The sequence below is a fragment of the Lontra canadensis genome, unplaced genomic scaffold (assembly GCF_010015895.1).
Source record: "Lontra canadensis isolate GAN:19392208 unplaced genomic scaffold, GSC_riverotter_1.0 scaffold1, whole genome shotgun sequence".
Classification (NCBI taxonomy): domain Eukaryota; kingdom Metazoa; phylum Chordata; class Mammalia; order Carnivora; family Mustelidae; genus Lontra; species Lontra canadensis.
Window position 1 is genome coordinate 117,701,261 of NW_022630995.1, and position 16,369 is coordinate 117,717,629.

At 36.4% G+C, this 16,369-nt stretch overlaps 1 protein-coding gene across 12 annotated transcripts in view; it reads right to left on the reverse strand.

Annotated features, from left to right (window-relative positions):
- Positions 1-16,369, reverse strand: part of PTPN13 (protein tyrosine phosphatase non-receptor type 13) — a 204,879-nt gene that overhangs the window by 53,785 nt on the left and 134,725 nt on the right. For 8 of the 12 annotated variants that reach the window (XM_032862136.1, XM_032862218.1, XM_032862191.1 and 5 more), the window contains 5 exons: positions 13,888-14,070; positions 10,754-10,916; positions 5,804-6,221; positions 5,569-5,666; positions 3,936-3,992 (listed from right to left, as the gene is read on the reverse strand). In XM_032862136.1, coding sequence (XP_032718027.1) covers positions 3,936-3,992; positions 5,569-5,666; positions 5,804-6,221; positions 10,754-10,916; positions 13,888-14,070 — 919 coding nt within the window. The remainder of the gene's footprint in view (positions 1-3,935; positions 3,993-5,568; positions 5,667-5,803; positions 6,222-10,753; positions 10,917-13,887; positions 14,071-16,369) is intronic. The other 4 variants (XM_032862200.1, XM_032862183.1, XM_032862233.1 and 1 more) reach the window with 2 other exon arrangements.

The following is a 16,369-nucleotide window of genomic DNA, read 5'->3' on the forward strand; positions in this document are numbered from 1 at the left end:
AATAGTACAGGACAACTCAAGTAAACTGAAAGAAATGAATAGAATTTATGATCTGAAAGTAAGGCAGCCAGGTATTTTAAGAACCAAGACATTTCTGAGTTATTTGTATTATTATATAAAAATAAGCTTTAATATTGAAGGAGTACATATTTTTAAATCCTAAAAAGGATTTTCTTTCTTTTCCCATTAGTATACTCTAGAAACACAGAAAATTCTACGAACATTTTAAAGTGAAAAAGAGCTTCAACTTCAAATGTCCACTTCTTTAAGTAGCATATGCTGGTGTCATTCCCAATAATGTTTACCTGGGAAATATCTTTAGAATAATTGCTAAATGTAAACTTTAGAAAATGTAAACCCTCTCTGGATTAGATACATTTGTTTCATTGTTGCCTCTCTCATCTCTCTTAAAGTTCATGTGGGCATATATAGTCCCTGACTAAAATAACTGTACACACTAATGAAAGATAGATCTACGATTAAACTAAATTTCCTACTAAGACCTTATTTCTGAGAAGGCCAACTCAAGTAATCAATCTGAGTATGAGTCAACAATTTTTTTTGCAAGAAAAAATGATTTTATTGGTTACAGATATAGGTCCTTTTCAAGTGTCAGACAGCTCCGTGCTACCCAATCTATGAGGAACTGGACTGGAGGTGGAGACGACTCTGGATAAATCCATCAGTCATTCCAGGGGAAAAGGCCCATTTCAAATCTTGGAGATGATGGGTCAGCAGCACCATATTGATATAAAAACAAAGATAGGTATTTTTCATTATTATACTACCTAATATACTAACTGCTCCAATGGTAGGGAAAGGGGGATAATAATGGAAACGTGTTTTATTTCTGTGCCAGCACTAATTAGCTGAATAAATTGGGGCCATATAACATCTCTGGGGCTTATTAAACTCACCCATAGAATGTAAAGGCTTGGTTTGAATACACTTTAAAGTTCCTTTCAGTTTCAATTTAGCTGACTCTATGTTTTGCTTCCGGTCAATTCCTATGTCTGTTGAAACCTTCTGTGAGCACTTTGGACTTCAATTTTTATTATAATTTTCAACTTTGTATGTATTCTAATTAAGACTTACATGGAAAAATCTAGCATTAACATTATACTTGTCCTTGACATCTGACTAAACAAAGTGTTTTAAAATCTGCTTATGTAACATTTTATTACTTGGAATAGAGGTTGTTCACAAGGACAATAATCAGTCTTAACATTGGGGAAAAAAGCTTATTTCAGTGTCTGTACCAGGGTACTCTGCACTCGAATAACCGACTTTACATGAGCTTTTTGCTTTGTGCATCTTGTTTTTTTTTTTAAAGAATGACTACAGGACCCATTATACACCTATCCAAAAAAACCCCACAACAGATGGCCAACACACAGGAAAAGATAACTGATCAACATTGCTAATTTTCAAAGAAATGCAGACCTGAAAAATAAAAAAAAAAAAATTTTTTTTTTTTAAGATTAGAATACACTGAATGTCCTTGCATACAAATATAAGAGATCTTCCCTATGGGTTGAAAGTCCAATGAATGAAATATTTTAATCTCCAAAATGATTTAGGGATTCTTAAAGTAAGTGTATGTACTTACCAAAGAGTAGTGCATCTCATTTTTAAGAGTCCAGTGTTTGACCCCATTTTTATGGTTTGGATAGGAAGGAAGGTAATAAATTTAGCTAAGAGTTACTTTTCAATTATATAGTAATCCTGATTTACAGTAAAACAAGAAACACTGAAAACCAATTTTACATAATTGTTGCATCAGTTCTACATTTTCTTTTTTTGGTTTTTACTCTCTTGGGGAGAAGAATTATAAGAAATGTGTGCGTATTTTTAAAAGATGAAGGAACTTTTTTTTTGAAATCAGAATCAGAGGTTTGTAATCCTTTACATATCTCTGTCTTATTAGAAAATTCATGTCTTTTTTTTCTTTTACCTTCTTTGTCAAGTTTCACATTATTTAAGGGTCTCTGAAAGTCACAAAAGGTTAAGATTGAATTCTATTTACGAGGTTTCTGAAGGATTTTTTTTTTTTTAAAGATTTTATTTATTTATTTATTTGACAGACAGATCACAAGGAGGCTGAGAGGCAGGCAGAGAGAGAGAGAGAGGAGGAAGCAGGCTCCCTGCTGAGCAGAGAGCCCGATGCGGGGCTCGATCCCAGGACTCTGGGATCACGACCTGAGCCGAAGGCAGAGGCTTAGAGGTTTCTGAAGGTTTAAACAGAGCAACTACCCTGCACATTTTGCTCATTTAGTGTCTACTGCAAATTCATATTCTTTTCCATCAGAACCTAGGTTTAAACACATTTCAGGTTCTTGTCTTTTATTAGATCATTATCCAGCTTCTTTCAAAAGATTAGCTTGGAGAAACAATACCTACAAATGATTAGGCATTATTATGTTAGGACACAGTCTAGAGTATGGGCTCGGGAAACACAGATCATGTGTTCAAATCATGGCTCCAGCACTTGCCAGCTCCTTGACATTCTGCACAACTCAACCTCTCTATGCTTTGGTTTCTCATTTGTGAAAAGGAAATAATATTACCACCTGCCTCATAGGATTGTTGTGGGAATTAAATGAGGGATTAAACATAAAGCACTTAGAACACTGTCTGGCACAGGTAAGCACTCAATAACTATTAGTCAAAATTTTTACCAGTATGGACTTGTTAAAATTCAGCTATTTTGGACACAGAGGTATTCTAAACTAGACCATGCAAGACATTTGGTCACTGTAAAGCTATATATGATGGTCTTAGTAACTATTTTTAAAAAAAGATTTTACTTTTTTATTTGAGAGAGAGAGAGCATAAGTAGGCAGAGTGGCAGGTAGAAGGAGAGGGAGAAGCAGGCTCCCCACTAAGCAGAGAGCCTGATGTGGGGCTCGATCCCAGGACCCCGGGATCATGACCTGAGCCAAAGGCAGATGCTTAACTGAATGAGCCATCTAGGCACCTCCAAATTCATTTTTTATTTTTAAGATTTTATTTATTCATTTGACAGACAGAGATTACAAGTAGGCAGAGAGGCAGGCAGAGAGAGAGGAGGAAGCAGGCTCCCTGCTGAGCAGAGAGCCCGATGTGGGGCTCGATCCCAGGACTCTGAGATCATGACCTGAGCCGAAGGCAGAGGCTTTAACCCACTGAGCCACCCAGGCGCCTCCAAATTCATTTTTTAAAAGAAGATTTGAGAACGAGTGCACCCATGCACAAGTGGGGGGAGGGGCAACGGGAGAGGGAGAGAATCTCTAGATGACTCTGCATTGAACGTGGAGCTGTATGCCGGTTTGATCTCAGGACCCATGAGATCGTGACCTGAGCTGAAACCAAGAGTTGGATGTTCAACCGACTGAGCCACCCAGGCTCCTCTTCAAATTCTTTCCATAATATTTAGGATAAGACTTGGAGCTAGTCCCTATTTAGTTCTCCAGCATCCCTCTGGCCCCACATGTCTCCATACTGAGACGCTTGCAGTTCCCTGAATCTGTTACCCTCTTGCTTGTACCCCTGTCTGATTACACTATGACCTTGCTCTGGAATGCATCCCCACAACATTCTGTTTGAATTTCCTCCTTTTATCTCCAGAGCCACCTCAAGCATCCTCCGTTAAAATAACTGCCTAAGTTAAAACTCTTTTTAGTCAAGATTCTCTTCCACCTGAACTACTATCTTAGTAGCTCTCCAGGTGTCCTTATTTATAATCCATCATTTCTCTAGTTCATCATCTAGTCTACATCACAGGTCCCATCACACCACCATGGTGCTGAAAATCACAACTCTCCTTTGACTCCAGAGTAAGACCTAAAATTCTTCGAATGGAATTGAAGACTCTTCAATATTATATCCAAGACTATTTCATAAGGTACAAGAGAAAAGATATGATGGAAAGGAGGGGAAACATTTTGTAAACCTACCATTTTCTTTTAAGGGTACTTGGGATGAAGAATTTCCAGAACTATGCAAAGTCATTCCTGTGGCATAAATTAAATTATTAGACAGTTCATAAAATGGTCAGTAATTTCTGTTAAATTCATAAAAATCAATAAAACATTGAGGTGGCAACATTTTAAAAAATTTACAATCAGAAAAATGTTTTCCCCAAATGGGCTTATGTATTATTTTTAATGTCTAAGTAAAGCATATCAGCTTGTTTTGCAGAATAAATTTAAACACAAATGTATTGTTTCTGGCAATGACATTTTGATATGTCAAATATGAAATGATGAAACTGAAATGAGTTTTAAAAGCATTTGTTCAAATGTTAAAAGAAAATTTAATATTCATTAAGAATGAGTAACCTTAATCAAAAAAAATGCAGAAAATAAATTTTCTTTCATGGGCAAGTTTTACTCTGTATTTTTCAATAAAATACTTACTATTCTACATCTGATATGTGCTGGATTTTTATGGAGATGAAAGCATTTCTAATGAAAATAGCTTAGAATCTATAAGGGATCCCATTATATATGAATACATTTTGAAAAGTATTTTCTAAAAGATTGAACTAGTGTCTTCTTAAGCTATTTTCAACATATAGGGTGGTGACCTATAAGGAGAAATCTTGCCTTTTATCTCTTTACGGTTTTTCACCAATTCAATTTAAGTTGATGCTGGTATCATCTCTAAAAGCTGTGGAAGCCCACACTGATAATGTAATGTTGCTTTCTGTAAAGATCTACCTACTGTAGAGCTCTCTTTTGACTTCATTTACTAAACAGATCTTCAACCCAGCTACAGATAAAAAAGTTATTTTTTAACTTTGTGTAATTATGGTTAAATGATCAAATGTTAGTCTAAGTGAGAGTTAACAAGTATTACTTGGTAAAATAGCAGAAGAGGGTGTTCTTCTTGTTTCTCTTTTGTCTCCCCAGCTGCCTCCTATTACAAGTAGTCATTCACAACTCCATGCTTAAATATCTACTCCTCTGAAAGAGTCCAGTTGCATATCCCTTTTACGATGCATTAAGCAACAGGAAACCTGAACTATTTATCTTATAAGATAGTATGTGTTTATAAATTTCTATACTTAAATACTTAGTATGTTCCAGCTAGATGGGAGAATTGGAAAAAAACTTAAAATCAACTAAGAATTTCTACCTACCAAACATAGTACATTCCATAAAATTATCTGGTTTGAGAGATAACTAACTGCATTCCCGCTAAGCTGAAAGTACCCTAAATACACCTTTCTTTAAAAAGTACAGAATGAGTGGGGCCCACTCCCACAAGCTTGTATGGAAAATCCAAAGGAAGGCTGTCCAAAGCCATGGTACCGGACTGTCTGGGTTCTCTCAGTACGACCGTCACGGTTTTTAACTGTGACCAAGAGAAAATGAAGTAACAGTCTGTGCCTTGAAGTAATCACCTGTTAATTCAGCTTTTGATTTGACTTGGTGCATTTTAAGTAGACTAAAGTTTCATATTCATAAGCAGTTTTGGCAATTAGGACATTGGAAAAAAATAATATATTGGTCACTAACATTATTTCGTTCATTTCACTATGAACATGAGGTACGGGAGAAAGAAGGTAAGCTTATTTATGCTGACCTATAACATATGCTTGCCCCGGGTCTTCAAAGGATGAGGAGTCTGATTCCTGTTTCCTCCTTTCAGGACTTCTATTTAAACTTGCAACAGACTTTGAACTAAAGAGGGAAAAGGAAGGTAGGAGGGGAATGTGTCAATGTAAAAAAATATGGTGAAAATAATAAAACGTCAAAACAAAAACAAATGTATGAAATGTAGAATTTTCACATATGTATTTGGGTAATGATATTCTTACTTATTAAGTTTTGTGAATCCTGCCAAAGATTCTGTATCAGATCTCGCCATCTGGTGTAATGGTTTTCCTACCAACTCCGCAATGCTCTGTGGTGGGGATTCCATGTTAACAATGACATTTTTCCGATGAGGGTAGAGAGAGGCCTGACTGAGATCGTGGTATGATTTACTCATCCCTCTAGGCTTTTCCTCCCATGAAGCTTTGTCACTCTTCTCTTTTGCACTGTTTTGCAATGGCTGGTAAAGCGACAGCTCTGAGCAGGAGAGCCTCTTCAGAATCTCCGCTTGAACTGACAGAGGTCGAACGGCAAGTTTGTTCAGGGTGCTGCTGGCCAGACTGCCAGTGCTGATTGCTCGTCCCATATTAAATCCTCTAATGGACTCCGCTTGGAGATTCAGGCTCCTAAACGAAGCTCTCTCTACAAGGAAATAGGATGGCTTTACACGATGGAAACACCGCAGTACCTTTATGAGAAGCGTTAGTTCAATAAATAAAATACAGCATGCACTTTTTAATTGTTTTGATTGCCAACATAAGTAGCAGCTTTCCAAGTGTGGCAATCGAGGATCGGAAAGAGGAGTTGGGTTTTCAAACCATCTCTCCATTCTTGTAGCTCTCCTGCAGCCAGGGCCTGGTCAGCATTTCCTACCTCATCTAGTGAATCCTGAGCATCTAATAATGTTTGGGCTTCAGGCTTGCTGAGTCCAAATTCCCAATTATGGGTTTCAGTTAAAAATGAAAACAGCATTTCACACAAATTTCAACCCCAGTGGTGTCTCGGCTAAAATGCCTGCAAGCCGAGGATGGGGAGAGGGAGAGCTGGAGCCTGGAAAGGCTAACATGAAAAGGAAGCTATGCAGAGGAGAATGTTGCCCAGAGAAAAAGTTCTTGAGTACTACTGTATTTTTTAAAGCTCATGGCAGATTGTGACAGTTGTGCCACCCTGTGAATATACTGAAAACCATTGAATTGCATACTTTCAGTGGGCAAACTATAGAGCATGGGAATTATGTGTCAATAAGACTGTTACCAAAAAAAGAAGAAAAAAAGCTTTTACAGAAAATTATTTCAAAATTTTATTTTATTTTTTCAGTGTTCCAAGATTCATTGTTTATGCACCACACCCAGTGCCAGAAAATGCTTTTTTTTTTTTTTTTTTTTTTTTTGATATTTCATTACTATGCCAAACTCACCTTCCCACTTGGTTGACTTTTCATGATTTAACTGAGGCACAAGAGCCATGGGAGAATCAAGTATTACGTGCCTTCTTTCATTTTATTGGTTTCGGTTAATAAATGGGATCAAGGAGCAGGGGTTCTCATTATGTTTAAATTCCTCTCACTCCTAAATACACACCCAAAGTCTTTTAGAGGCTCAATTTAGAGATACTCTATGACAAATGCTTGGCTTCCTCTATTTTGTGAGAGCCAATGTCATGGCAATATTTGAGGCTATCAACAAAAGCACTGTATCACAGAATTTTAGCATCAAAATCCTTTCAAGTAAATAAAGAGCCAGGAGCACAAAATTTCAAATGATTTAGTTCATGCATCGGTAATCCACATTCCAAGGCACTCCCCATTTGGTGCCTTCATAGAAAGTACCAACCCTGTATTGCACACTATAAGGAATACAGCTTGACCACTATGTAAAACAGCTGCAAAAACTTCCTTTAAAAAAAAAAAGTCAAATGTTGACTTAGATCTTTAGATTCTGTTTCATTTACCTTCTAATTCCCAGGAGGATTAGTAATTAATAGTTTATGTCAGGTATAAAGAGATAGGAAAACACTGAAGATTTTTAAAATGCATCAGAATGAAGTTTAAACAAACATGTTTCATTGTCAACACGAAAATTCAATGTCCTTTCACAGAATTGGAAATGGACACCAAATTAAAACATTTTAGAATAAAAATAAGATATTGGTTTTAAAATTCCCAGAATGATCTTTAGCTTAAAATACAGTTTTATTAGAGCAGATCACACGATTTTTATTTTCTTTTGCTTTGAGAGCAGACTGTAATCAAAGATGCAAAACTGAGTCTTACACAGATTCAACTACCAGGAAATGCCTTTATACCCAACAGGTTTCTTCACCGTTAAGGAAGATGTAGACCACACTTTGGTAGAAAAAGGGACAGACTGTTTTGTAAACATACCCGAGATTATGCTAGACAAATCCATTTACAGCCTAGTCCTGGGGAAGACTGAAAATGCTGCATATATTCATTGGATGGGAGCATAAACCATCCATTTATCTGATCTATCGTTCATCCATTTCACCTGGAAAGGACTCCAGTATGGATTGCCAGGATGGGAAAAGACATTAGAATGAGTCTACATCCTCATACTAATGTTTCAGATTTGAATTCAAAGGTTGGCTGTTCTACACGGAATCTGCCATCCACAATACCTAATCTCTGCTTGTGCTATCATTCAGTACTTTGTATGGTTTGGTATTTCCTTCTATCATCAACTTAACTGTATGCTCTTTTGAGGACAGAGACTTCATTGATTTCTGTTATTTCACAGCACTCGGCATCATCTCTTCCAAGTAGTAAGTGCTCAATAAATGATTATTAATCTAAATTTCATTCTATGCAAATTAGTTTTTTTGAAAACTCATCAAATGAAAATTAAGAGATCAGGGTTCCAGCCTCATTTGACCTCTATTAGGTTAGGTGAAACACTGTGCTCTGACCCTGTTTTCTCATCAGTGAAATTTGGGACTAAAAGGCCCCTAGGATTCTAGCACCAACATTCTATGATGCTAAAGAAGCATCATACATCTGTTAACCCATCAACCTCCTATGGATAACACCAGTTATTTTCACTTGTCTAGTACAGATAGGTAAGTAGGCAGGTAGTTACTTCTACGCCATTAGAACAACAAAAAAAAATAATTCCTTTAAAGGTTTAACAAAATCTGGGAAAAGATGTAGATAATACCATCTTAACGTGCTTTCACATATAAGTTCAAGGATACACAGCTGTTGTGTTCCTTGGCACAAACCTGTGAGATACATAGGGTATTCCCACTTTGTGGATGAGGAAAATGAGACTCCTAGAAATCAGTTACTTTCCTATGGGGTCATTATATTACTACTACTATTTCTATTAGTGGTAGTAGTGGTAAAACAATGTTGATGATGGTGAAGATAACAATAATGAATATTTATTCAATACTTACTCTGTGCCAGGCACCTTGAAGGGGCTTACATGTATGAAGTCATTTAATCTTCACAACAACCTCATGATATAGGTATTATCATTATATCATTTTACAGACAAGAACTAAGGTAGAGTTTAAGTGCCTGCCGAAGGTTTCAGAGCTTCAGAGCTATACTTCAGAGCTATAAGTAATAGAGCAAGGTTTGGATCCTGACAGTCTGATCCAGAGTTCATGCTGTTAACTAACTACTACTTTGTTCTTCAGTATAAGAAATGCTGAGGAGGAAAGGCTGGCTTTGTAGTTTTGTCTTCTGACTGTTTTCATAATAGCACATTATACCACATCTGTAAGGATGCAACCTTCAATTGTATAATTTTGGTTTGTTATTGACTAGAGTATTAGTCCAAGTAGGAATACTGATAGCTCTAACAAGTTTGATATTTCACTGCACTTTTAAAATATGCAAGAGCATATAATTTTTTAGCAGATCAAAGGTAAAGAAAAGGAATAATGAGATTACTTTACAGCAGTAGTTACCATATTCTAGCATGCATAAAAGTCGTTACCGAAGAAAGCCTGTTAAAACGCAGATTCCAGGGACCCAATACCCAAAGATGGTGATTCACCAAGTTTTAGGTAGGTTTCTGGAATCTTCATTTTTAATAAGCATACACCCCTACCATCTTAACTCTGAAAGGCTGAGAAACGTCTAGTCATAGGCTGCCATCACCCCAGTCTGATCCAACGGGGAATACATTTTTTTGTACGATTTCAGGATGTGAGAAAGTTTGGATACAGAATTCACAGGACTCTGCCGCATAAGGTCATCAGTGCTATTCCATTAAATTAAAAAATCTAATTCTTCAGAGTATTTCACAGAAGTTTACAAGAATTTACTATGCAGAACTCGACTTTGTATAACTTTAATCTCTACATGTGGTGTTCCAGAGTAAGCTTTAAATATTTCAGTTCTGTTGGAGATATATATATTTTTAAATCTTTAATTAATTAATTAATTATTTTTTTGAGATATATTTTTTAGAGCTGAATCAGTTTCTTCTGCTGGTTCCTTTTCAAAAAGAACTGAAATCATTCTCCTGAGCATTTATACTGGGTATGCGGGTTACTGATTTCAGTCTCTGAAGAGGGATACACTCAAGTAAAAGTAACAGGTGGGAAATCTGTCTCCCCCAAACCATTATAGTACGTAACTTCGCTGTCCTGGGTGCACACTCCCCTTGCCCCCTATCTCATTTCGTGTGTTTTTTACCCTCACCTGGAAAGCCCTTCCATTTATTTTAGTTATTTTTGTCCTTCAAATTCCAGTTCAAGTGTCACCACTGCAGTATTCTGGCCTCTGATCTCCCCCTCTCTTACTGCAGATCATGTAGTCTATATGATCTTATCTGTTATTAAAACCTGGACCCTCTAATGTGTATTACTGCTTCATGCACATTGGCTTTACCTTCCCTAAAAGTATGTAATTCTACTATGGGTAGAGACTATGACCCAAATGTCATATTTACATCAGTTAGCTTCATGATTTGCACGAAATAGACATTTCAACAGGTACTCCCTGACTGATCCGGGGGGCTGTTTTCAAAATGAACATGAAGTTGAAATCCCAGCTTCATGTGTGGCACCTTTAAAAAGTTGACTTAGTCATTTAACATCTATATACCTTGTAATGTTCATCCTAGACACGGAAAGTCTTTTAAAATTTGTGGCAAAAACCAAGCTTGCACCCTGATCATCTGGCACAATGTGTTTCTCCTTACCAATATCCTGGGCATCTTGGTTGCTCTGTCTTGCTCTCATCTGCAGCTGGAACTTATGCTGGGAAGAGCAGAGGTGGAGCAGGTACTGGCAAACCTTACTGTTGTCTGTCTGGAAAGCATGTTTTATTCCATCCGATGTATTTTGCAATGTGATTTTCTTTTTCTACAATATTAATCAGGAGTGTTAATAATTAGGATGCTTTCCTACCACATGACTGAATTCTGTAACCAATAATTAGTAAGTACAGATATTATTTTTATTTTTCATTTAATACTCATTAAGCGTGAGTGTTCCTTGACCTGCATCTAGTGTAAACAGGACCCTGTTATTATAACAGATTCAGCAAATAAATCAAATTAATATCACTTGTCACTTTCAAATATTATAGCTTAAATCACAGTATACAAGCTACAGCAAGCAAAAAATTTCTTTTAATGAGATTATTGATATTTTTACTATTATTGCAATGTTTGCAAACACCATAACTATTTGAAAAAGACATTACAAAAATATATTCTTGGGTACGAAAATGAAGTTCAAAAAAATTGATTTATTGATATATAAGAGCTATGATTCTGCCAAAAGAACCTTGATGGCCTGAAGGCTGGTATGGAAATTGTGAGACGTTAAAAGAAAATGTGAGAATAGAGAGGCACCGGGTAACATGGCTGCTGGAATGAGAGATAAAACACATCAACATTTAGAGACTGAGGGATTCTTGCATTCAAATTAGGGGAAACAGGAGAACCACCAATTAGTGTTATCTTTTCAAGGTTTCTTGAGAAATAAACGTGTCTTGTGTAAGAGGGCAGCCCAAATGTTGCAACCTCTGGGGTGAGGCTTGCAAATGATCTGTATGTCTTAAAAGACTAGCATTCAGCATGCTAGGAATCTAAGACTAATGTCTCTGGAGAATTACTTAAGTCCAATTAGGTTTTACTCTAGCTCTTGGCTGCTTCTACTGTGCAAATTATTCCCTCTACTCATGTCCCTTGTCTTCAAATGCAGAAACATTTGGTGATATTCACAAATGACACAATAACAGAGTATTACTGAAACTTCAATTGTGCAGGTTTGCCTTCTTCATAATTTCTGGTCTTGTTAAACTATAAATTTTTAAGTTAACTTTGTTTATATAAATTCACTAAAACTTTATATCAAAACTATAAATAGAAAACCACTATGCCATAAATAGAATCCAGGTATTAAAAATATGTAATCGGGGTGCCCAGGTCGCTCAGTTGGTTAAGCACCTGCCTTCAGTTCAGGTCATGATCCCAGGATCCTGGGATCGAGCCCTGCATGGGGCTCCCTGTTAAGCAGGGTATCCGCTTCTCTCTCTTCCTCTGCCCCTGACACCTGCTCATGCTCTCTCTCTCTCTAGCTCAAATAAATAAACAAATAAATAAAATCTTTTAAAAAATATATGTAATCAATGCAATAAAAGCAAAATAAGGTTATTAAATTCTAGCTGAATATGTTGCCAATGAAATCTCTGGAACCCTGTTCTCTCTTTCTTAAAAAAGGAAATCAGCAAGTATTAAAGTGGAATTAAAGACTCAGTAGCACCAAACTAGTACCTTGACTAGTAGTAGCATACCTAGTGAATTGAAATAGCTGGGGAATTTTTTTTCCAAACAAACATAACCACAGTCAAGTAATTCCCTAGGATATTGTTCTCCAAAGTTGTAAAGCTGTACAGGTTTGAAACAAATTATAAGAATATTCTAAGTGTTTACTGAAAAACTGGACAAGAAATGTGTCCAAGGGAATTCAGTTGTGAGAGATGAGAAAAGGCGAAGGAGGGTGACATTTCCATCTCCCCAGAGGCTAGTGGGGGTGGGGGGAAAGGAGGGTTTAAAAGGGCTCTGTGTTGGAGAAGGAAGTTTGGGATAAACAAGTTTTGTTAAACACAAGAACAGTCTGCGTGGGAATGCGATCTCTTCTCTATTACTGGAGATCTTTAAAAATGAGCTAATCACAGCTAGTTCTACATATGGCAGGGCTGGTGTGCTAGCTTGGCAAACAACTGAGAGCTGAATGCTAGATAATTTATTTGATTTGTTGCCTTTCCTAAATCGGTCCAAATTAGATTTGTAGTTAATTAATCTAAGCTTTCCTGCAGATATTTGCTCTGCCAGCATTTCCACTGGGGAAGGTAAATTATACCAGGGCAATTTCCTAGTCTTGACAATCTTGGGAAGATGAGGCTGTCTGGGGTTTCCTGAGAGAACACATTATTATCTGGGAATCTTAGTGGTACCTCTGTGTTTCACAGGAAACCAACCAACTATCAAGTCTAGAACTGATTTCAAAGGTCTCTAAGTTGAAAATTAACCAGAGTAAGTTGGGACCTTGAGATTGGTATCCTTATAAACAGTGTTCTAGTGGAACTGTATTTTAGCCCAAATATGGGATCTAGTAGTCCTTAGAGATCTCAGTAGTCCTTGCATACCATTAGGAAAACAAATACATATCTTAACATATTTTTTTATTCACCTCTGGGGTTTCCCAATTGCATTTCAATGTTCAGAACTCCAACGACTTCCAAAATCAAAATACGCCTTTATGGCTTACTATCTTTCATAAACATGATATTCTACAACTTTATCTCCACATGAAGTATACACTAAAACTTAAAACTACAGAAAGTTCTGGGACATTAAAAATTTTTTTTAGTTCATAAAATCCAATAAATCTCTGGACTGCTGAAATTCAAACATAGTTGCTGTGAGGGCGCCACTACTGAGCTAGACAAAATTTACTAGGATTAAAATAATTATTTTTAAATATATATTAGAGAGATTCCTCCATGTGAGAAGTTAGTAACCCAGAATAGGTTCTGAATTAATAGAAAGTCAACTTGTTGTAATTTAACTAAGTTAATTGAGCGTGTAACCAGCTAGGAATGTATACTATTCTTTTAAAAATCACTTCCTGATAAAACTAAGACCAAATAAAAATCTCAATAATACTTCCTACAACTGAGAAGAGTTAAATAGTATTAAAATGTATTAGCCCTACTGAATAGAAGAATCTAAAGTTTACTTAAGGATATTCAATTAATATGTTACATTTGAAATTGACAACACGTATTTTAAAATATAATGAAAAGGAATTTAAATGGACATACGGAAAAAGAAATCTTCTTGGTTTCCCTCCATGGAAAGCGAAGGACTAGTGTGCGAATTCCATTGTGAACCTCAAACACAAGGACACCTTTAGAACAGACTCCAAGCAATATTCCAGTTTGCGACTTTTTCTCAGGGTGCACTCGATGAAAATGAACTCCATATTCTGTCAGTCTTTGGCAGACCTGTTGGAATAATAGCACATCATAGCAATGTACCTTGGTAGAAGGTGACAAAGATATAGAAAGTTGTACCACTGTAGTTTGATATGGAAAGGAGAGTCTTTTCAATAAATGTTGCTGAGGGGTGCCTGGGTGGCTCAGCCGTTAAGCATCTGCCTTCGGCTCAGGTCATGATCCCAGGGTCCTGGATCTAGCCCTGATAGTTGGGAAACCTGCTTCTCCCTCTCCCACTCCCGCTGTTTGTGTTCCCTCTCTCGCTGTCTTTCTCAGTCAAATAAATAAATAAAATTAAACAAAACAAAACAAATAATGCCGAAACAAATGGGTATTCACAGGTAAGAAAATGAATCTTGACCTCTATTACACTGAATGTATGAAAATTAACCCCAAACGGGTCATAGACCTAAATACAGGAACTACAACCATAAAGCTTAGAAAATATTTATGGGTACGGATTTGAAAGAAATTTTTTTGTGGGACATAAAAAACATGAACTATAGAATAAAAAAATGGTAAACTGAAACATTTGCTCTTCAAAAGTCAGTGATAAGAAATATAAATGCAATGGGGTGCCTGGGTGGCTCAGTCAGTTAAGTGTCTGACTCTTGATTTCAGCTCAGGTCATGATCTCAGGGTTGTGAGATCAAGCCCTGCTCTGTGCTCAGTGGGGAGTCTGCTGCTTAAGATTCTCTCTCTTACCCTCTCAATCTCCATCTCTTAAAAAAAAAAAAAAAAAAAGGGAAAAGAAAATATAAAGGCAGGCTACATACTGGGAGATAAACATATTATATATCTGAGAAAGGAACTGTACCCAGAACATATAGAAAGCATGTATTTCTTAGCAATAAGGAGACACATAACCAGATACAGAGATGGGCAAAAGATTTTATTAGACACTTCAATGGAAAAGATACATGATGGCAAATAAACACATGAAAAGATGCTCACTGTAAATAGTAATTAGGAAAATATACATTAAAACCACAATGATATACCACTACTTACCTATTTCAGTAATTAAAAAGACTGAGGATACCAAGTATTTTGAGGCTATGGAGCAACTAGAAATCTCACATATTACTGGTAGTACTGTAACATTGGACAACCACTTTAATCTGGCAATTTCTTATAAAGTGAAACATATGCTTCCCAAAGATCCCAGCAAACCTACTCTTAGGTAATCACTCAAAAGAAGTAAAAACCATGTGCTCACATGAAAATGTGTATTTGAAAGTTTACGGAAGCTTTATATCCATCAACTAATGAAAAAATAAATAGGTCGTGTATCTGTAGAAAGAGAAACTACCCAGCAAAAAATAAAAACCAACAAGAAACCACCACCCCAACAACAACAGCAAAAAAACCAACAACAAAAACTGTTGATACGTGTCATATCATGGATGAATCTCAAAAGTATTGTTTCTAAGCGAAAAGAGCCAGATACAAAGCGAAAAGAGCCAGATACAGAAGACTACTACATAATACATAATTCTTTTTATGAAATTCTAGACAAGAAAAAACTATGGTGATAGAAGATCAGTAGTTGCCAAGGGCTGGCATGGTTGTGGTGGGGGATTGATTGCAAAGGGACACGAGGAAGTTTTTTGGTGTTGGAAATGCTTTATATCAGGGGTTGGCAAATCTTTGTCTTTAAAGGACCAGATATGGGATGCCTTGCTGTCTTGGTCCAAAGAGCATGATTTGCAGAAAGATGTAAAAGAAGTATAAATTTAGAGAGGTGTATTAATGTGATTTAAAAAACTCAGGTTAGAAGAAAGATGCTAGAGTTAAAGAGAACGGAGTAACAGGATATATTATTAGAAGGAGTAGGGCAACCCACTTATGCATTAAGCGCACTACTTACAGGGAGAACACTAAAGCTCAGGAAGGTTAAATATATTGTCCAAGTTCACACAGCTGGTTGAAACAAGAATTCAAATGCAAGACTGTCTGACTACAAATTCCCAAGCAAATTTTTACCACTATGCTAATCTGCTTTCTACCTTTATTAATAAAAATATAAACTTTTTATGATCTTCAAGTATAAAAATGTAATAACTAAAGGAAAACATAACTACATAATTCAATGTCTTTAAATGTTGACTCAACTTAAATAAAACAAACTCCCTTATATGTCTTAGCACAAACCCTAGACTAAAGGTGATGTAAGTGGGTGGGTGCAATGCCTTCATAGATACTTATAGGGCTGGGAACTTTAGTTCCCTTCAATATGGAGCAAATGGAAGGCACACTGTTACATACTAGGGAGCTAAATCAGGAGAATGTTCTGAAAGTTTGTCTT